General features: G+C 37.7%; 1 protein-coding gene across 4 annotated transcripts; it reads left to right on the top strand.

The window, feature by feature from the left end:
• Positions 1 to 1065: 1065 nt before the first annotated feature.
• Positions 1066 to 21990, top strand: PLEKHF2 (pleckstrin homology and FYVE domain containing 2). 4 transcript variants are annotated; one of them, XM_037131098.2, is made up of 4 exons: positions 1066 to 1158; positions 1981 to 2062; positions 2234 to 2475; positions 19410 to 21990. In XM_037131098.2, exon 4 carries the CDS (start codon positions 19424 to 19426, stop codon positions 20171 to 20173), a length of 750 nt encoding a protein of 249 aa, XP_036986993.2. In that variant the 5' UTR covers positions 1066 to 1158; positions 1981 to 2062; positions 2234 to 2475; positions 19410 to 19423; the 3' UTR covers positions 20174 to 21990. The 4 variants fall into 4 exon arrangements, with proteins under 4 accessions (XP_036986993.2, XP_036986991.2, XP_036986994.2 ...); XM_037131096.2 differs by lacking the exon at positions 2234 to 2475; XM_037131097.2 differs by lacking the exons at positions 1066 to 1158; positions 2234 to 2475 and adding an exon at positions 1225 to 1311.
• Positions 21991 to 23268: the final 1278 nt, after the last annotated feature.

Raw genomic sequence — 23268 nt, 5'->3', positions numbered from 1 at the left:
GTGGGTGCTCAGTTTTGTGCGCCTTTGTTGCTGGTGGCTCTAACTCAAGTGTAATCAATCCCTGAAAGAGCTCCATGGGGAAGATAAATTCACCCAAACCTAATTTTTACCTACACGCTTTAAGTGAATATGCTGTTCCCCCTCCTCCAATTCCTTGTCTATCCTAGAAATCTCCGGCGTCTCTCCGGGTACCCACCAGCGTGCTTAGCAAAGAGTTGAGTTGTATAAATGAAGGAAAGGCTTAACTTTACATACTATCATTACAGTTTCCAGGTACGTGAAATACTAAAGGAGGTTTTGTGTCATCAGATAAGAGTTTTGGGGACCAGAGATATAACGCAAGGAATAAACCCACGCACTTAAAAAAAGGGGGATGGACTGTGCAGAGAATGTAGGATATGTGTGTTGTTGGCGGCTCTCTCGGTTTCAAGTCCTAGGAGTTTCAGGGAATGCAAATGGAAGACGCCCTGCAAAGTGTGAATGGCAAATACATGCTCACCCAGCAGTTCTGGGGCATCTAAATTCAGACTTTCTTTACCGGACGAAGGAAGTTCTTGAGTTCCTGGGGAAAGCAGTTTGCTGGTGGGAGAGAAGGGCGCAGCCTCCCTTTCATTTTTCTGGTTTACCTAAGAACTTCCTTGAGAGAACAACAATCCTTTCTTAAGGTTCTCTGGAGCCGCGCAGGCCAGGTAAGACTTTCCACGTGCCGTCAAACCACTCCCAGCAGCCCTCCCCACATTGGCCAAAGGAACCAATTCCAGGCCCTGCTGCCTAGGTGGGTGTGGCCTCCAGGGTGGTCCCACCCCTTCGAGCGTGTGGCGCTGGGCCGCTCGGGCGGGGAGAGAGAAACCGGCAGGAAAGGGCGGGGGACGAGTGCTCGTGCGCGCGCACTCGCGCCTGGCGTGTGGGCGGTGGCGCGCCGGTGCGCGCGCAGAGGAGAGGCCAGCCGGGGAGGCCGTGGTGGGGTTCGAGTAGAGGGGCGGGGGAGTCACCTGCGAGCGGTTACGCCTGTCGCCCGCTGCGTCTAGATCCCAGCGGTTGCCCGGGGCCGCTGGCTCACACCCTGGGAGGCCGAGGCGGGGGAGCGGGCAGAGTCTGCGCCCGCGCCCAGGACTAGGAGGAGTCGGACCTTGGCCGCCGCCGTCTGCGCCCTGCCGGGTAGGTGAAGCTTGGGTTGGTTGTCCGCCGGCCTCTGGCGGGCGGGGGGAGGAGAAGCGAAACTTTCCGGCGCTTTTCCCCGCGGTTCCCGGGCCGTCGATGGCGCGGGGAGGTGTCGTCGTCGCGGGCGGCAGCGGCCGACGCCATGTTGGGGTCTGTGAGAAACGGGGCGCTCCCGGGCCGCTCCCCTACCGCTGGGGTTGGCCCGCGGCGTCCGGAACGAGTAGCGCAGCCGCTGGGAGGCCGCCGCCGGTGCCGCGGGCGGGCTCGCCAGCTGTCGGGAGGGTCCGCGGGTCCCTGGGTCCGCGGGGCGAGGATCCAGCAGACGCGCGAATGGGGCCCCGAGGTCGGGCTGGATAGAAGTTGTGGGGCTTGAGGACCAGGGTCCCAGGCGTGCTCAGGGGCCCGCATGTGGCCAGGGCGCCTTAGGGTCCCAACATCTTTCTGCCCCAAAGTTTGCAGAGCCTGGGCACAGGGTCTTGGTAACTTGAACCGCAAATTTTAAGTGACTTGGGGCAAAAATGGCACTTCAGGGTTTGCTCTGATAGAAGCGGTGGCTCTCACACATTATTATTTGGAATTTTAAACTTTTGTGGCGTTTTGTCGAGTTTATTTTTTCTTTTAAAAATTTTATTGAAGGCCGACACAGCTTGCTGTTCATGTTTCTTGAATACCTTTGTGTGCTGTTGGTACATGATAGCAATAACTTGTGTGTGCGCTAGAAATGAGTGGTATTAAGGTTGCAGATAACTAAGCCCTTCCCTGTAATTCATAGATTCACAAAGTATGTAAATTGATAAATGCCTTCTTGTTGTGTTTCAGTACGTGACTGAAGAGGCTCATTAAAGAAAGATTTAGACAGGAACGTGACTGAGAGACTTAAAGACGCGTGTTGTTAAACAAGGTGAAGTGATCCTGACGTTGCGATTTTGTTTTTTCCTCTCTCTTTGGTTCCTTAAAGGTGCATTCCTGCCATGTTTGGAGCATTTACTTTTTTCAGTCTGTACTCTGGCAGCTTATGGGGACCTCAGGTTAATTCAGTATTAACCAAGACTTCTATTTTTAATCTCTTCAGGTCCTGACAGCACTGGAGGTGAATGGTATTAAGTTACTTATTTGGAAAGCACATATAATCGCCTCAAAAAATAAAAACTGGTGGACTGACCAAGGCATTAAAAGAGAGTCAGTAAATGAATACGAATATCTATTTTTAAATGAAGGCATCTTAGCTTTAAAACTCTGTTAAATTACCTGACAGGGTGCTTGACCAACGATAAATCCTGGAATGCATCTTGAAGAATTTCTCTTAATCTATAGGTAAAATTATAGCTTATGTTCAGATTTGATTGCTAATTTCTTTAAACATTTTCCCCTTTTTCTTTTGTTTCACTGGCAAATAAATGCATTTGTTTGTCTTGATGAAGAATTATGTAGAATTGAGGGAGATTGAACTAATTTCATAAATCTAGCAGCCAAGCTGGTATTAACTCAGGTCTTATGGCTATGAAGCCTTCTCATTTTCCTGTAGCATAATTCTGTAGGCTGTGTAACTCCTTCCTGCTGAACAGTGTCTGCCCACCTTGTTTCCTGTGTCTTGCTGCTCTTTCTGATTTTAATTTACTCAGTATACTTATTTTTTAGAGAGCTGCTATACACGGGTTTTTGTACTGAACGTTTTCCTCTTAAAAAGACTTACTTAAGCCCTGGCCGGTGTGGCTCAGATGGTTGCTTGTCGTCTGGTAGAGGGAAGGTCATGGGTTGGATTCCTCCTCATCAGGGCAGTTGCCTGGGCTCTGGGTTCCATCCTCTGTAGGATCTTTGGAGTCTTTTCTGCCCTGTTCTTCTTAACCCCATCCCCTTTCTTTTCCCCAGAATAATTCACTTGTCCCAGTACATTTTACACTGACCTGGCACCTCCTTGACAGCAGGCTTTGCCAGTCTGATTTGCCTCTCCATCCCCAGTGTGCAGAGAACATAACAGATGCTCAGGAAAGGTTTGAGTGGATGAATATACATGTACTCCTTTGTAAAGATACTTCATGAATCTCTTACTAAATTTCAATTTCCTTGGGCATAGTAGTTTCCTTTGGCCTGGGGATACAGAACTTGAATGTTTGTGAAATTTCCAAGTACATGATGGACTGAAGTATAAGCAACAAATAAAAAGCCCTGTATCAAGAGAAGGATAATAATTGTAATTTTAAAGTGTAGTTGAATTTATTTGCACTGGATGGCAATAGAGTTAATGCCTAAACATTGAGTCATGTTTATACATTTAAGCTCTTTGATAGAGCATATCTCATTTTCTACCAATTATTGTTTTGACAGATTGTCTTAGGATTTTATATTAGAATGCTTTGCTTAATGGAAAGCATATCGGAATCGCTTTTCTATTGATAAGTTTTGAGAACCAGCTTTGTACACCAGCTGCATGCTTAATAGCAATACGCGTGTTGGCCTAACTAAATAAAATGTGCCTCATAGATACACTCTCTGAAAGAGTGCTATTTTATAAGTTGCAGGGCCTCTGTAGTGAAGGTGTTTTATAATTCTGTAATGAAAGTACTGTAGAATTTGAGGTTAATTCTGTGCCCCCAATATATGTTGGTTAATTCTGTGTTGATTCTGTCTTAATTCATGATAACTTTCTCTCCAGTCAGTCCCTAAACCACAAATCGTCATGCTCAATTTGGTAGGTCTTGAGAAGAGAATAGAAGACATTCAGTTTGTTTCTGTGAGTACTACAGAAAGCAAGTTGCATATAAGGGACTGGATCAAAAAAGCAAACCTGAATGCTAGCTCTGCTTCTTATTAGCCCATGACTCATGAACAAGTTTCTTTACTTCTCTAAGCTTCACTGCACTCATTTATGAAATGGACACAAATATTTGTCTCACAGTGTTGTGAGGATTTACTAAGATGTTTGTGGAGTGCCAGGTGTATGATATTCAGTAAGTTACCTTAACAAACAGAGTGACAGTGAATTTATTTAGAATCACAAAATTTAAAAATTTTTAAAGGGATGTACCCTTTAGAAATACTTAGTTCAGTTTTCAAGCTTGGCTGCTCATTAGAATTTCTCGAGGAGCTTCTTAATACTGATATCTGAACCCACCCTAGTACAAATAAATGAGAATTTCTGGGTTTGGGTAATAGGGAATTTTACCTTTTTTTTTGTTTGTTTGCACCTATGATTTTAATGTGTAAGTGGGTTTGCGAGCCATTAATTTAATTCAGTCTCCTATCTCCTTATTTTCTTTATTTTGTGGTAGAATACAGTGCAGAGAGAGGTTAAGTGCCAGCCAAATTCCTACCAGTCAGGTTAGAACAGATGTGTTTGCAGTGGATAATAGTGAAGTGCAAATAGGTTAAAGTAACAGTTAAATTTATTTTCCACCAGAAAGGCCACACGTTTGGAACTACAGTTTTAGTAACTCCAGTGACCTTCACCTCCACTTTGCATCAATGTCCTACATGGTTGACTGTGTTTTTTAACCTGTCTTCATTCAGAAATATGTCTAGTCTTAAGCTCTGTGGCTAGAGATGGTGATTCAAAGCCTTTCTATGTATTTCTGTTTTCCATCATACTTGGTGAACAAGCTTTATGCCTTCATTGTCACCTCCAGTACGTCCCAGGTTGTTAGTTTTGTTCCTTGTTTCCAATCCTGAACTCATAGTCCTTGTTCTGTGAACTCACTAGCACTTTGTAGTCCTCCTCTCCGTGACCTGTGACAGTGGGTCCGTTCTCAACTTGTAAATGTCACTGTTTATTTTTTCTGCTTCTGTCCCTGCCTAGTACCCCCAAAGAGTCACAGCTGTGGTGACTGTTAAATATTGTTTTCCAACTACCTGTGTACTGGTTGCTTCCAAATCCTTTTCTTATGCCCAAGTTGACTCGTTTTCTGTATTGCTTTTGCATTCCAATTCAGGTTGCTAACCCCAATTCTTAGCAGATGACCTTCTTTCTGAAATGATTAAGATTTTATGGTGTCGGTTTTCTATTTTCTTTTTTTTTTAAAAAGATTTTTATTTATCTTTAGAGGAGAAGAGAAGGAGAGAAATATCAATGTATGGTTGCCTCTCGTGCATCCCCTGCTGGGAACTGGCCTGCAACCCAGGCATGTGCCCTGACTGGGAATCGAACCGTGATCGTGTGGTTTGTAGGCCCGTGCTCAGTCCACTGACCTACACCAGCCAGGGCTATTTTCTTTTTTTCATATCAACTTTTTCTCTCCATTTTCATAAGTGGTACTACCCTTAATTCTTTATACTTTTTATTTAAACAGTAAGTTAGGGAAAAAGCAAAATGATTTTTGTATTTTTTGTTCATATCTTTATTAATTGTACCTATAACTTTGTATTTGCTAATTATACATTTTCATTTTTTTATTTGAAAAGCTTTTTTCTTTGTTTATGAGGGAATATCTGTTCATTATAAAATAATTAGGCAGTATCAAAATATTTCACCCTAGTACATAGATATAACCAGTACTTAATTTTTGGTGTGTATTTTTCCAGACTTTTTTTTAAAAAAGGTTCCTATTATATAGGGTCCGGCAGAAGTAATGCGTGCTAGAGTATTGTATGTAGGTAGGGTAATAATATGGGTGTAATAATTTATACTTTTAATTTGAACATTTCACCTAAAATGTCATGTGGTGTGCTTGAGTGTGATATTGTTATTTACAGACTTATGTGCTTATGATTTTGTAACAAACGGGGTGTTACATGTGCTGGACCCTTATATGTGCTGTTTTAAAACCTTTACTTAATATATTTCCTTATTTAACATTTTTTGCACTAAATATTAACTGTGTTCTCTCAAAAACAGTCTAAACATCCATTATATGGCTATGCCATAATTTATTTAACCTGTCTTCTATTGCTGAATGTTTAGGTTGTTTCTGACATTTTAGCATTATAGACAAAGCTACAGTGAACTTTACGTGAACAACTTTGTGCAGTGGTCTGATTATTTGTCTAATGTATTCTTGGAAATACAGTTGTGTGAACTTTATAAAATGCTTGTATTACAAAAAAATGATAGTTAAAAAAGTTGTTCCAGTGTATACTCTTTAAAACTATGCGTGCCCATTTTTCCTATATTTTAGGTGAATAATACATCATTTTAATTTTTATTTCTTTGATTCACATGGAGAGCCAACATTTTTCTGTGTACTAGTCATATTTTCATTTGTTTTTTTGGAATTGTTGTTTGTATCTTACCCATTTTTTGGGGGGGATATTTTCACTTTTTTCTTACTGATTTACGGGAACTTTTTATTATATATTACAAATGTTGACCCTTTGTCATACGTTGTATGTGTTTTTCTTTAATGCTTTTCCCCCTTCACTGTTGAATTTTAAAAGTTTATGTGTGATAAAATGTTCTTTTATGATATTTGGCTTTTTCATATTATATTTAACCATTCCTGTCTATGGTTAGAAATTTAGGTTCTATTTTTCACTCTTAAGAGTTAATGCCAGAGGGAAAACTTTCTATACATAGCATTCTTCCCCAACCCCACACCCCAATAGTTTATTTCTCAGGATAAACTTATGTGGTTAGAAATTGAAAGGTCAGCCCTGACCATTGTGGCTCTGTTGGAATGTGGTCCTCTAAACCAAAAGGTGCAGAGGGTGCAATTCCTGGTCAGGGTTGCATGCCTAGGTTGTGGGTTGGGTCTCTGGTCTGGGGCATGTGCAAGAAGCAACTGATCCATGTTTCCCTTTCTCTCTCCCTCCCTTCCCCTGTCTCTATTTTTTTTAAAAAGTATGTTCGTGAGTGAGGATTAAAAAATAAATTAAAAGGTCAAAGGGCAATGCTTTCTGAAGTATTTTATATACTACATTATCATAACTTTTCTCCTTTTCCATGTGTTCCACTGATTATTGTGACTTTTGGCACAAGAAGATTATTTAGCCTCTGAGATTTGTGAAACATATGGAAGATGTTGAAAGTGTTTTGCCCTTCTCTCATGTCTACCCCCTTTGTCTCTCTCACTTCTTCTACTTTCTAAACTAGGTGTTCCCCAAAGTTTAGTCCTTGGCCATCTTGTTTCTTCTGCAGCATCACCAGCTGTGTGGATGATGACTAAATCTCTCTCTGTCCTGGAGCTACCTGCTCATCCTGGTCTTTCTCTTTGTCTGACAGATGTTTGGCTTGTGGATACCCTGAAGGTATTTCAAGATAAATATGTTCCAAACTTCATTTCTCTCCTCAAACAAAACTAGCGTCTGAATAATGGCTTATGCTTAAACCTTTGAAGTCCTCTTATATTCACTCTTCATCCACGTGCTGAGTTGGTTCCTAAATCCTAGCTGTTGTATCTCAGTAATCTTACTTGCATCTTCCTGCTTTTATGTCTGCATCAATTATTGTTGCTCGGGCTTTTACTGCCTTTCACTTACAAACTGTTGTAATACCCTCCTTTTTTTTCCTTCAATTTTGCTTCTTCAGTAGTCTTGCCATTCCATCCTGAGTACTGTTTCTGTGCACTGATTAATATTTTCCTATTTAAAAACCTTTGTTTTTCCGTTGCCTGTGTAATAGAGTTTAAACTCTTCAGTTTGATGCTTACTTTCCTTTGCAGTTTGGCTTTTCCCCATTTAAACAGATTTCTGTTCTTCTGCTATACTTTCTCCTGGCTCTGCCTCCTACAGCCTGGGCTCAACTATTTCCTCTCTGGCAAATATATTTATGTACCATCGTCCCTTGACCCACTACTTTTGCTTTAAGGCCCAGCTTGAATTTCTAGTCATTTAAATGTTCTTCCTAGATTCTTCCTCTGACCAAAATTACCTTCTAACTAAACCTTTTGGTCCTAAGCTTCATCACTTTGTTTTTTAATTAAAAAATAATAATATTTTTGGTTTGTTTTTCCTACATTCCTTTAGACTTCGAGTCCACACATTTGGGTGAATCGTATTCCTCAGTCCACAGAACACTGCATGGGTACCAAACGTCCTTGTTTTGTTTTTTCTTTCCTTCTCAGTCAGTTACTTCCATAATCTTTCCAACAGAAACACACCCTGATTATATCATGTATAATGCATGAATTATATATACTCTTTATATATAGCTGTCTTTATTCTTCGCAAGGATTGTTAGTTTTGAGTGCTTCTATTTTTTTAATACTACTTTGTAAAAGAGTAAGTTGGCCAGTAAATGTTTTCTACTTGAAAGTCATTGAAAATTAATACTGGTTTTACTAGCTTCCATATAGCTTAGACTGAAAACCTGGGGATTTAATTTCAGCTTTACTCTTCCACATCTAGTTAGGGCAGTTCTCAATCTAACCTATTCTTGTTGCAAACCTCAGACTGTCATCAACTTTTCCCCCTACTCTTTCAGTAATTTTTCAAGTGGATCCTACTTTCAGACCCGCCCTGCTCAGTTTATCTTTCATTGTGTCTGTGTTATCTTAGAAAACTCCAGATCAATTCAGGCCACTCCTTCCAAAAGCTTCAGAAAGAGTTCTCAAGAGCCAACAAGATCTTTTTTTTTTCTCCCCAGTTTTCCTATTAAATAATTCCCTCTAGCATCTACTTCAGTTGTACATGTGACTTTTTATTTTAAACCCACATTTTTGTTGGTTAGCTTTGTGCCTTTACTTCAACATTTTTTGCCATTTGAAGTTCCACTTATAATTCACAACCTTTTTCAAGTATTCAAATGCTACATTCTCTAAGCCATGCCTTCACTTTTTCCTTTTTAGCTTGCTTACCACATTGTTAATCTTTTTATTATAGTATTTATCTCAGTGTGCTTTGTATTAGAACCTTGTGGTACATATCTTAATTCCCAGGGCCTGGTTCATTCTCTTTTCTTTCTAACACAAAGCACGCAGCCTTAAAAATGGAGTGAGCAGATTGTAACTGCTTAGAAAAATAGTGAAGAAAATTTGTTAGGGATGTGATGGGATAACCAGTTCCACAGTGGTATTTTAGTTAAGCTTTGGCAGCTTTAGTTTTCAAATATTATACAGTAGTTTCTAGTAGCTGTCAGCACTGTGCAGCTGCCCCTGTGCGAATACATTTTGAAATGATGCATTTTTTTATATGAATTTTGTTGATGATGAAAACATGCATACTTTTTATTTGTTAACTAAACAGCTGTGCTTTTTGGCAAGAGAAGAAATAATTTTTATAGATTATCATGAGATTGAGATTTTCTTAAAAACAAGATCTGTTGTGCTCAATACTCAGAATTCGTAATTAGATACTGTAGTTAAATGGGCTAGGATATTTTGCTGTAAATGTAAAATCTGTGGGCCTAGTGAAGCAATTGATGTATGGGGCGTGGTTCCTGTTTTCTGTGAAAATTAGTATAGATGTCAAAAATAAAGTCTTTGATTTTTGTCAGACTCCAGGTGGAGAAGCTGCTGCCTCTTAAAGTACTGGTCCTAATCAGCTCAGTGCACACTGATGGCATGTAGGTACAAGTGTTTTTGTAGATGCTGTTGGGAATACAAAGTTAGAGGAAATAACCTTGTTTCCAGGAACCTTCAGATCTGCTGGGAATAAGCAGGTACTCAGATCTTTATAAAACATAATAGAATGTAAATGCCGTAAGTGGAACAGAAAAAATGGTATGAGAATTTAAAGATAAAATAGTTATCTGGTTGTGAGGCTACTGAACTGATTACCTCTGGAAGGAGTGGTGAGATTTCAGAATAGGGAGCAAGGGAGGACAGACTGGCCCAGAGGCAGAGGAGGAAGCCCAGAGCATGACTGTGACAAAGAGAGAACATAGGGAAAGAGGTAGAACTGGAAAGGGAGTCTGGGACAGGCTGGGGCTTGACTATGAAGGTCATTGAATACAGGCTTAAGGGTTTTGGATTTCATTGGCCAGGGAACCTTTGGTTTTTGACTAGAGAGTACCTGATCCTAGTTGTAGTTGAATATTAATCTCACCTTGTGTGGTATGGTTTAAATGCTAAAGACTAGAGAGAGGACTGACTTAAAGGTTGAGGTCCATTTTCTTAACCTCTCCCCCACCTTTGTAAAGAAAAACCATTTGTAATTATCAATGGGACTGTTCTGGTTTTCCAAATTAACTTTCTAAAATCCTCGACTAAGACATAGGTTGTTCTTATGTACCATAGTGAGTTCCTCTGTCAAGCCTAACTTATTTGAAACTGCCTGTACTGACACCCTAAATTAGTCATAGCTTTACTTGTCACTTCCTTTAGTATTTGAAGAATAATGTTGAGCATATTTTATACTTATTACAATATGCTTACAATTTTTCTTCTTATTTATCAGTGGCTTTCCCCAAATATATAATAAAGTCCACATTGAGTGAATTATTCCTAGAATATTTACTTCTGAAGGTAGCAAAATACAGTGGAAAGAACATTTATTCTTCCAAAAACTAGTTGTGAGACCATGGGAAAATTGTTTAACTAGCCTATGATTCAGTTTACTTTTCTTGTGAAATAGATCACTTAACAAAATTGGAATTATTAAACAAAATAGAAAGTGTAGGCGTGTTAGCACATGTGTAGGCATTGAGTAAAAGTTAGTGTTCTTGGCTAAGACTGTAGACTAATAATGCATTTGAGTCTACTGTTCAGTAAGAAGCGTGTTTGGTGTCTAGGAGAGGTTTAAAAATTACTATTGCTTCTCCCTAAATGTGATTCAAAATTTTGAAGTTTTAGTTCTTAATCCAGCTTTACATGAGTTTGAAATTAAAATATAAAAGCTTGGTTTTTTGCCTCTAAGAAATGAACCTGTTTCCTTTATCCCTGTTAATGTCTTACAATATGCATTATATAGTTGGTTTGTCACATTGGCAGAAATCCTAGTGTAAAGAGGAGGAAAAAACTTTGTCTCTTATTGATTGAATAAGTAAAATTTTTTAGAGTTATAAATTTAATTAGCTGAACTTTCAAGTATTTTTTCTTTATCATCCCAATATTTTATTGAAAGTCTTAGCTATAATTCCTTGATTATTCTTTGCTTACTACAGTATACGAAATTAAGAACTGTCTTGTTCTTTGCATATGGTGGGCGCTCAGAATAATTGTTCATTTTGACTTAGCTGCATTAGTAGAGGGTATAGTTTGTTGTAATATGCAGGGAGGATGTACCTAGTTTGTTGCTGTCTTTACCTCTCCTTTCCTGTTTGTTTCTCCCTTTCCGGTAAAGTCTCAATTTAGCAGTAACACAGATTTTAAAATCTTGATTCATATTAAGACAGTCAGAAGTTTGATTAGGCCCTGGTGGGTAGCACCATTGGTTTGTGTATCATCCCTCTATGCCAGGGTTGCAGGTTTGATTCCTGGTCAGGGAACTTATAAGAATTAACCAATGAATGGACACATAAATGGGACAACAGATTGGTCTGTGTCTCAAATCAATTTTAAAAAGTCTGACTGAAAATTAATTTGTAAGCAAGTAAGGCTTGCTGCTGCTGCAGTGCAGCCACAGCTGCCTCCTCCTCCGCCTTCCCCGCTTCTCTTCTGTCATTTGTGTGAAATCTCTTATTCAGTTCCTGAGCTAAGCTTAAAATCCAGGTCTTTTGGTTTGTAGGTCTTTTTTCTGGGTCTTTTTTCAGTATCATTCACAGCTAAATACTGAAGCGCACTGATCTCAGGTGTCATGGGTACATGTAAGAAATTAATTAGATGAGGATTTTTTTGTTTTAATTCACCCTCAAGGATGAGATAAGTAGTATTGATTTTCAGTAAGAAGAACTGGGCCATAGTATTTTGTGACAGTTGGGCCCTCTTCTCAATTGTAAATGGTATTCTCTTTTTTAAAAGAGTTTTACCTCTTCTAGTATTACACTTTTAACAGGTGGTAGACACTCTGCTGAAGAATGTGTTACTTTAGAAACAAGATGTTACCAAAAGACTAGGGTGGAAGTTGAACTCCAATGCAGTTCTTGTCTGCATTTGTGAAGGAGCTAACTCGAAACTTTGAATTAATTTTTTTATAATTGGTATATAAAGCTGGCTTTATGAAAGTTGAAGAGGTTTGGCATGGGGTGGGGGGAAGTATGCTTTTGCTATGGTTCTTACATTTAAAAAAACCCTTTATTTATTTACTTTTTTTAAAAGAGAGACAGGAAAGGAGGGAGAAAGAGAGGGAGAGAAACATCCATGTGTGGTTGCCTCTTATGTGGCCCCCACTGGAGACCTGGCCTGCAACCCAAGCACATGCCCTGACTGGGAATTGAACCAGGGACCCTTTGGTTCGCAGCCTATGCTCAATCCACTGAGCTACACCAGCCAGGGCTGGTTCTTACATTTTTAACTATAAATTAAGACTTCCACACATTATTTACTAGAAAAGAAGAGGAAGTGAATCGGAAAACTTTTGGGATTTATAGAGTTAGTTCTGTGATGTGTAGTGGCTGGATGGGGATGGGGGAACAACCCAGAAATGTCAAGTTTTCTAATTGATGGCAGTAACAAATTAAAAAATATAATGTGGAAAAGAGATTAACTTCAAAATAGCAGCAAAAACTCTAAAATACATGGGGACTACTTAAGAAGTGTAACCACCTTGTGAGAAGAAACCTACAAAACTGTTGTCCCACAAAAGAATTTTTGAAACCTTGGGAAGAGGGACTATCAACCTGACCAGGAACACTCAAAGCTATAGATGTTAATTCATTCCAAAATAATGTATGCGTGTAACCTGAGTTCCATCAAAATTTCAGTGGGTTTTGTCTATTTTTTCATTTATTTATTGCAGTTGAAAAATGGTTCTACACCTTAGCTGCACATTAGAATTACCCAGGGAGCTTTAAAATATTCCAGTGCCCAGAGCACACTCCACATATCCCAGACCAGTAAACTCAGGATGTGGGGAGGGTCTAGTGTCAGTAGTTCTTAACTCTCTATGATTGTCATCAGAGTTCATTGGTTTCAATGTTGGTTTGAATTTCTATTTTAAGCTCTAATTATTAATAGTAATTGATATTTGTACCTTATTATTTCTTAGAGATTTTTAAGACAAAAAGGAAATTTGATATCATTAAAGAATAGAATAAAACTCATTCTGGCTTGAAGTTACCATGTGTTCATTGGGCATGTGTGAATCTGATCTATTATGGGATCTTAGTGATCTTGTTTTTCTTATATCTTGAAGCATTTCACTATTTCATTATCCTAGGAATTATTTAGCCAAAAAGAAGATAATGGAAGAGTGATGTAATTGCCTAGGTAATGATGCAATGAAGAAATAAATCACAATTTTTGCACCATCTTTCACTTTAATTATTTCATTGCCTAAAGTATAACATCATCTTTCAAGAAGATACTAAAGTAGTGTGGAGCCCTGACTGATGTGGCTCAGTAGATTGAGTGCTGGCCTGCTAACCAAGGGGTTGCCAGTTCGAGTCCCAGTCAGGGCACATGCCTGGGTTGCAGGCCAGGTCAGGCCCCCACTGTCAGGTGCATGAGAGGCAACCACACATTGATGTTTCTTTCCCTCTCTCTCTTCTTCCCTTCCCTGCTTTCTAAAAATGAATAAATAAAATGTTTTTTTAAAAAGTAGTTTGGAGATATTTTTGTTAATTTTTTGCTTGGTTTAAGTTTTCATTTAATGTATTTGAAAATTTAAATTTCTTCATTTTTTATTTTCCATTTTTAATGGGAAAGAAAAATTGGGAAAGGGAGACATTTCAGAACTATTATACAAGTCAAGATGAGTGCAAAGAAACAGCAACACTTAAACTAATGTTGGTGAATTATTGTAAGTGAAATTTTAGACTGTGAGTCTTCAGATGATGATTTTTCTAGGTGAGTTTTCTCAAACTCAGATTTAGTGAGGAATTAGTACTCCTAAAGATGAAATTGAAAATACAGTTGACTCTTGAACAATGTGGGTTTGAATTGCATGGGTCTCTTATATGCAGACTTTTTTTCAATAAATACCTGTACTGTTTTGATCTGAGTTTGGGAGTCTGCAGATGTGGAGGGTCAACTTCTACATTGATGTAGGACATATAGAGGACTTGAGCATTCATAGATTTTGGTATCTGCGAGGGTAGGATCTGGGGCTGAAACCAGTCCCCCCACAGATGCTGAGTGACAACTTAAACTTCGGGGAGTCAAAAGTTAAACACAGATTCTTGACTTCACAGGGTGTTGGTGCTCTAACCCCATGTTCAGGGGTCAGTTGTATTACAGATTCATGTGCAAGAACTTATGAGCAGTTCGTTGCATTCAAAGGATGCTGCTATTTTGGATAAATATACCTTTAAAACCAAACAAATATGGAGAAAGATATTGGCTGTGTTTAAATTTTTATATTTGGAATGCTTTTAAAGTTTTTACTGTTTTGTTTCTATAAATTAGTTATAAAATAGTTTAAATATTTAAAAGGTATTTTGGATTCAGAGAGTAAATTGAGATGATTATTTTTTCTGGTATACTGAAGGCCAATGCTTCCCTTCGGCCCCAGTGTTCAGCTAAGGTTGAGAACCACTGTTTTTAGTATACTTCATCTGGACAAATAAACAGGAAATTGGGTTAAATGGTTTTGAAAGATTAATGGGGGTTAGTCTGGCTAGTTCTACCAGATGCATCGTACTGATGCAAAAATTATAAAACTGATGGATATACTACAGCAGACAGCCCAGAGCAGATGTTAGAATATATAACAATTTAATGTGATCAAGAGAGTTTCATTATCAGTATGTTAGATTGTTAAAATCATTATTAAGAGCTACCACTTGTTGACCTCTTGCTGAACATTTATCTGCATTATTCCATTTAATCATTTTAGTGACATAGTTACTATTCCTGTTTACAAGTGAGGAAACCTGAGGTCACACATAGTACTTGGTGATTCTGGAGCAGTTAGTTAGCTCTTTTGGAGTGCAAATATTTGAAAAGAAAAAAAAGGAATTTTTACCTGTGTGAAAGTAAATTTCAGATGGATAAAAGAAATATAAATTCCATGTTGTAAGACATAGAAAATAAGTAGGTGTGTCTGATATCTGGATAAGGGGAAACACGAGTAATGGAGGAAAATTACAACGGAAAAGATCTATAAGTTTAAGTACTTAAATAAAACTACCTCTTAATCAAGTACCATAAATTATAGATTAATTAATATGCGAGGAAAGGCAAAGAAATAAATGGTTTAATAGCCTTTATGTATATAATAATCATACAGATTAATAAATAACCCCTAACTATATGATCTTAGAAATACAAGTGGTTATTAACATATTAGAAAGTGGTTGGCCTCACTAGGATGCTATAAAATAAAAGACTCAATTAAGTTAAAAGTACTATTTTTTCCTGTCTTAGGACTTTTGTCTATAGTACTAGTTCTTTTGCATGGGTGATTTCTTATCCTTAAAGACCCATTGTATTCAGAACGACCTCAGTGAGGCCTTTTAGAACTGCAGCAGGTGCTTGAATAACGTTTGGTTATAAGGTCAACGAGATGCTGTAGGAAACAAACTTGTTTATTTCAGTTAGCCTATGGTAGAGTTGGTTTTGATACGTGTATGTCATTTTGCTTAAAGTTGCAGAAACTAGTGATGTTAGGTGAGGACTTACTGTACTCAGTGAGTTTCCCCCCTGTATGATTTCCTGGCACCCTGATGATTTCCTTCTTTGCACTTAACCTTTCAGAATTACCTGTTTACTTATTTTACTGCCATTCTCCTACACTGGACTCTAAGCTCTGAAAGGAAAAGAATAATACCTAGCATCTGAAAAGTGTACAATAAGTAATTGTCAAATGAATGAACAGAATGAGTAAAAGAGAAGTGAATGAAATGAATAAAATGAGAGAACATTTAAAAAATCCCGGTTGCTAGAACTTTTAAGGCAAAATACAGTACTCCCTGTGAGACAAAAATAGGATGGGTACAGTCATTGTGCTGCTTGGTAAATTGGTATTACTTTTCAGAATGGAACTTCTGTAAAAGGTAGCAAAAGCCTTAAACATTCATGTCTTCTGACCCAGTAAGTTTACTTCTTGGAATCAGTCCTGAAGAAGTCATCTCTGCCAACAGATGGGGAAGCTTTCTTCCCAGCTCTTCCTATGTTTACTGGTATTCCTTCCTCAGAAAAGCGGACAGCTCCTACTGGGCTGTGTTTTGTAGTTGTCTTCTGCTTGCTCTTCCTTGTGCCCCAGTGAGTACAGATTTGCAAAGGACTTAAAATTTTGGCGAGACCTGGTATCTTGTATTCTAACACTCTCACGAAAGTCTTTAAAAGTTCTTATGCTTGGGGTACCTCAGTGTACTGGTGGTGCATTTGGGTTTGGGCTTTGGAGGAAGGCAGAGGTCCCCTTGAAGGGTAGCGCTCTAATCCAGTTTACTAAGAACCCCTTGCAGTGTGGGATGTATTTCTTATATTGGTCATTGTCAACTTTTGAAAGCTGCTTTTTCTAGCCAAATACCAATTAATAAGTGCCCCAGACTTATGTTTCGTCATTCTTAAAGATCTGTGAACAGGGTCAGGCTTATTATATTGCAAAATTTGAACAACGAAACATCAGGAGACTGGCTAAATAAATTATGACGAGCTATTCTTTCAGGCAATTTGCTCAAGATAGTACTCTGTTATCTTTCTCATCAGTATTTTTAGGGTTTGCAGTGAAGGTCCAGAGATTAGAAATAGTTTTCTTAGTTCTTGGTAAAGTCAGCGGAGCTTTAAGGAATGATTAGCATAGTGTAACGTGCTGGTGACAGCAGAGGAATCAGGTTTGAGTCCCAGTTCTGTGACAGCCCTGGGCAGGGTACTTCCCTCCTTTGTCTCTGTTTACTTATCTGTGAAATGGAACCAATAGAGCATAATTACAGTAAGGTTACCCCAGTAGGAAATAGGATAATGAATACAAAGTACTCAACTGCTTGCTTTGGCTCCCAGGGAGTAAATTCCAGGCTGTTTTACCTTTTACATTGTGGAATCTTTCTGTGTCTTAGTTTCTCCTCAAGCTCACATTTCAGTTAATATTATTAGATACTTCGGGAGATAATACAGATTTCTCTAGTTCACAAGAGTTTGAGACCATTAGAATCAGAAGATAATAAATGTGAAAAGTACTACTTTGTGGTAATATTAATTCCAGTAATATAATAATAGGAAGCCTATTTGCATTGCATATGAGATGATTAATAACTCTATGTCCAAGTAAATAGAATCAGCAGTTGATTGTAATGGGAATAAATAGATACTTTCAGTTCTTTGAAGGTTCCAACCAACCTCTTTTCTGCCTTTGGACTTACGCAGTTATTCCCTTTGCCTGGAATATTTTCCTGTCCCTACTCCCCATGCCTACATATCTAGTTCTTTCATATCGGCTAAAATAATACCACTTTTGCCTTGGCTGGGTGGCTCATTTGGTTGGATTGTCGCCTTGTACACGAAAAAGGTTGTGGGTTCCATTCCCAGTCGGGTGCATAAATAGGTGCATACATAGGGTACGTGCAGGAGGCAACCTACTGATGTATCTCTTTTTGTTTCCTCCCCCTCTTCCTCCTTCCCTTCTTTTCTATAATCAATAAAAATAGCCTCAGGTGAGAATTAAAAAAGAAAATAACATAATATCACTTTAGAAAGGCCTTCCCTGACTATCCAATCTGAGTAGTTTCCAGTTAATTTTTAAAAAATCATTGTAAAAATTATAACATTAATTAATACTTGGTTCTAGATTTTTTCTCTTTTTTCCTTGAAGAGCAGGGACCTTAACCTTACCTGTGTCATTTTTTTCCCTGAATGTTTGAATATAATATAAAGTATAAAAAATATCTACAATTGTACTTCTCAGAGATAATCATTGTTGACATTGTTAAATATGTAGTTTTCTAATTTTATTTTTTATATGTGTGCTTACATATTTATAAGTTTCTATGATTATACATTTATGCCATATTTGATTGAGTCTAAAGATATGAATATTGTTTTACTATATTTTATATTTGAAATCAGGTTGTTATATAATCAAGGGTATGCCATGATTGAATTGGCAGCATTTTTCTTTTTCAGTGTCACATAAAATGAAGTTGTCTTAAAATCTGTAGCCTTTTACATTTGGTATATGAGTATGTTTGAAACAAAAAAGAGATCATGATGTTCAGTTCTTTCCCCACCTAAATATCTTGAGCATTTCCTCATATCACTATATTTTGATCTCATTCTTAACAGCTATCTTGCTTATTATTAAGGGTATATCATAAATTGTTCGACCAATTCCTCTCGATGGACATTCGGAGCTTTCTAATTTTTGTTTGTTTGTTTTTAAAACAGTACAGTGTTGAATATCCTTGTACATGTCTTTAAACTCTTGAGTGAAATTTCTTTTGATTAAATACCCAGGTTGGGGTACACATATTTTCAAGTATATGAGGGTGCCTGTTTACCTATACACTCAGCAGTATTGCAGTTTTGGAAATTAAAATTTTTTTTGTTAATCTGATAAGTGAAAAATATCCTGATGTTTTCTACAATTATGAGTGAAATTGAGCCTCTTTTCATGTTTATTAGCTGTTTTTATTTCCTCTTCTGTGACGCACTTGTGCATAGGATAGTAGACCTGTAATTGACTGGCAGGTTTGCCCTAATTAGAGAAGACATCGCAGTTTGGAGTTAATGCAACACTGTACATTGCATTATCATGTTAATTCTTAGGAACAACTTTCAGGGCACAGCCTGAGGACCAATTTAGGTACTTGTTGGGAAATAGTTCTGATAATCCATGTGAGAGAATTAAAGCCTTAGCTCAATCATAATTAAGGCCTTAGCTCAATGGTAATTTTTTACTGGAAAAATCAGTCATTTCTCTTAGTTTATATAATATTTGACTGCCTTGTTCAGAATCCCTCAGATTAAATTTCATGAAACTGGATTTATTATTTTGCAGAGATGACTACAGTTGTTGTCTGATTGTTTGTTGTTCCTTGAAGTCTGTAAGAAGTTTATATTTTTATAAATACCTGCCTGACTGGTATGGTGCTATTAGAGATGATTAAGTGTTGTCGATGATTATAAAATTTGGGAGATGTTAGCCCTTTTAGTACGCTTAGTGTTTATCTTAGAGGGAGATAATGTTAGAGCATTTTGCCTTTTGGGTAAAGGTAATGATTTGTTACACTAAATTTAGGTTAGATAATTTTTTTAAATATTTTATTTATTTATCTTTGGAGAGGAAGGGAAGGAGAGAAGGAGAGAAATACAATTTTCTTGTCCCCTCTGGGGCAGGGAGGGATATTTTTAACTCATGTGAATTTATAATTCTATGTGCTAATGTTTTTTCCTTTTTTTGTTTTAAAGGCTATTAGCAAAAGATGGTGGATCGCTTGGCAAACAGTGAAGCGAATACTAGACGTATAAATATAGTGGAAAACTGCTTTGGAGCAGCTGGCCAACCCTTAACTATACCCGGACGGGTTCTTATTGGAGAAGGAGTATTGACCAAGTTGTGCAGAAAAAAGCCCAAAGCAAGGCAGTTTTTCTTATTTAATGATATTCTTGTATATGGCAATATTGTCATCCAGAAGAAAAAATATAACAAGCAACATATTATTCCCCTGGAAAATGTCACTATTGATTCCATCAAAGATGAAGGAGACTTGAGGAATGGATGGCTTATCAAGACACCAACTAAGTCATTTGCAGTTTATGCTGCTACTGCCACTGAGAAATCAGAATGGATGAATCACATAAATAAATGTGTTACTGATTTACTGTCCAAAAGTGGGAAGACACCCAGTAATGAACATGCTGCTGTCTGGGTTCCTGACTCGGAGGCAACTGTATGTATGCGATGTCAGAAAGCAAAATTCACACCTGTTAATCGTCGTCACCATTGCCGCAAGTGTGGTTTTGTCGTCTGTGGGCCCTGCTCTGAAAAGAGATTTCTTCTTCCCAGCCAGTCCTCTAAGCCTGTACGGATTTGTGACTTCTGCTATGACCTGCTTTCTACTGGGGACATGGGCACATGCCAGCCTACTAGATCGGACTCTTACAGTCAGTCATTGAAGTCTACTTTAAATGATGTATCTGATGATGATGACGATGATGATAGCAGTGACTAAGGACATATTTTGAAATATTTAATTGGGTGTGACTATTGGAGAAGTCAGCTTTGGAGGAAGTGTAAAATTCTGAGCTCTTTCAATTTTGCTCTAGCCATGAATTTGCCTGAGAAACTTTTAACCTATGTGCCTCGATATATTCTATAGAAAATAGGTCCTGTTGTCATTCCCCTCAACTCTTTCACCACCGTCCCCTCCAACTCCCCACTGTTCTACGGGCACAGCCTATTGCAAATACAGCAGATAAATGTTTGGTTTCTTATTCTTGTTTAATTTTAGATTACTTTCTTGGGAGATTGGGGAAAGGTGTTTAACATGTCATGTACTACATGTGTTTATTATATGTTATGTGGAAAAACTAAAGGCACAGAATGATGGAAAATGGAATACAGTGTGGTTAGTTGATAATATTACAAGCTTTTTCCTAATCGTTCTATCTAATGGTTAAGACACCAGTAACAGAAATACATGATTTGGAAATACTTTGGCTTTTTCATATACCAAGTGGTGCCTTATTGTAATAGCACTGTTACACAAAATAAACCCCTACCGTCTCACTTTCTAGTTTGTTTTAAAAATACACTGGTGCTCTCTGAGGTCATAAAGTGAATGTTTATGAATGGGTGTAATTAGAAAATACTTGTCATCTGACAGCTACAAATAACTAAATTTAGAGGTTTTTCATTCTATGTAGATATTTTTTCCATAAAATAGTTATGATTATATTTTTGTTTTATAGGTACCAAATTATAATTGTCAAATATAAATTTTAAAATAATAGGAGGTCATTCTTAGCATTTTGGTTTGGAATTTATCCAGTACAGAATTGTCATATTGCATTAGTTTCTATTTTTAGTAAGACATTTATAGATATAAATTCATCTGCTTTAACATTATTTCTAGAATGAAAAATCTTATAAAGTCCTGGGGACAGATTAAAATCCTATGATAGAGCACAGATGTACTTAGGCCAAGATATGGAAGAAATTATATGTAAGAATGGTCGACAGACCAATTAAGTTTGACTACACTTTTATGGAAGTATTGTCTACTTCAGTGTGAAACTATCTTGAATTTACAAATATAGTGTTATATTTTATAAAGTTTTGTAAAGTCCCAAACAATATTTCTATTTTTGTAAAACAATTGTATTTTTAATCTGTTTCTGAAATCATTTTGCAACATGTGGAACTAGAGTAGAAATTGATCTTTCAAAATTGTGAGCTTTACTGAGTCAGTCTAGATTGCTTTTGAGAAGTGGTAATTTTTCACTCTGCTTTGAGGCAGCCAGTAGGTTGAAAGCATCGTTATCACATAAAACTTGATGCATCTTGCACTACTCTCTCCATTTGTGTGCTGCAAATAACTGCACTCTTTCAAATATGAAAAAAATCAGCCTAAAGATTGTATTAAATTCTAAATTCTTTTGTTTTTAAACCTATAAGTCTGGATATATTGCATACGTTATGAGAACTTTGATTCAGTAACTTGTGACAGAGGATTCTTTGGTTTGTTTAAGGCACTAACTTTACTGTTAAATTGTGACAGCATCTTGAGATATGTAGACTTCCCTGTAGGAAATGTGAAAGAAAGGCACAATAAGTTTGTTTTAATATCAGATGGACTTTTGTTTCCAGGCAGTGTATGAGATAATCAACATGTCTGAATAGGATCATGAAACCTGAGAAGTGCTAATGGAGACTTGCTGGTACGTAGGAGCCCAGCAGATTCGGGAACTAAGGGGAAATGTTCTGCGGTAACATTTGCGTCGTCAGTCTCTTGACCCCTTTTTACAATAAAAAATACTTTACAACTTACGTTCTGTTCTGTGCATATTGTGACTTGAAGTTTGCTCCCTTTACTAAAGTAATGGAAATGCCGTGCATCTTCTGCTGCATTTAACAGCTGTGAGTGCCTTCACTGTGCCAGGCGTCTTTGTAGGCCCTTGGGGTAGGGTCGTGAACAAAAATTCCTTCTTTTATGGAGTTTACATGCAGATACAATCCAAGATATGTTTTCTTCCACATTCTTTTTCTGTAATTTTTAAACCTTTTGTGAATCTTACATATACCTGAAATGATTTTGATGCCAATTTGTCATGCCTTTTCTCCTGAATGAAATTTATGTGGACTGTACTGAACCCCAGTACTTTATCCAAATTGGTAACCACTAGTTTAAAAGAAGTAAGGTTTTGTAAATGCCAAGGAAAAACATTCAGTTGGGTATATCTTTAGTACAGGAACTTATGCTTTTGGGTCTAAGTGCATAAAATGGCCATAGTTAAACAGTTGTTTGTTTCTATCATCTTTATGTTGAAATTCTTATGAATAGGCAGTATTAAATTGTATACCGTTTGATTCTTGAAGGGTCCAGGGTTTGGGTTGCAATCTCCTTTACTTGGATATGGTAATTTTGTTCTCAAATAGATGTTGTAGCTTTAAACAGTATAGTAGCAATTAACATTCACATGTATTAGATTGCTGTACATTTTTTCTTTTTTTAAATTAATTTTATTTTTTTATTGATTATGCCATTACAGTTCTATTCCCCCCTTCATGCCCCTCCACCCTATCCCCCCGTCCCCACCATTACCCCCCCTTTAGTTTATGACCATGTGTCTCAAGTTCTTTGGATTCTATATTTCCCATACTATTCTTGCCCTCCCCCCATCTATTTTCTATCTACCATCTATGCTACTTATTTTCTGTACCTTCTCCCCCCTTCTCCTCCTCCCACTCCCCTGTTGCTAACCCTTCATGTGATCTTCATTTCTATGTTTCCGCTCCTGATCTAGCTGTCCTTTTAGTTTGCTTTTGTTTTAGGTGTGGTTGTTAATAACTGTGAGTTTGCTGTCCTTTCACTGTTCATGTTTTTTTAACTTCTTTTTCTTAGATAAGTCCCTTTAACATTTCATATAATAAGGGCTTGGTGATGATGAACTCCTTGAATTTGATCTTATCTGAGAAGCACTTTATCTGCCCTTCCATTCTAAATGAAAGTTTTGCTGGATAGATCAATCTTGGTTGTAGGTCTTTGGATTTCATGACTTGGAATACCTCTTTCCAGCCCCTTCTTGCCTGTAAGGTCTCTATTGA

This window comes from Artibeus jamaicensis, unplaced genomic scaffold (genome assembly GCF_021234435.1).
Source record: "Artibeus jamaicensis isolate MK-2021 breed Jamaican fruit bat unplaced genomic scaffold, CSHL_Jam_final scaffold_916, whole genome shotgun sequence".
Taxonomy (NCBI): Eukaryota; Metazoa; Chordata; class Mammalia; order Chiroptera; family Phyllostomidae; genus Artibeus; species Artibeus jamaicensis.
Note: the sequence above shows the minus strand (reverse complement) of the source record. Positions and strands in the feature narration are given on the sequence as shown.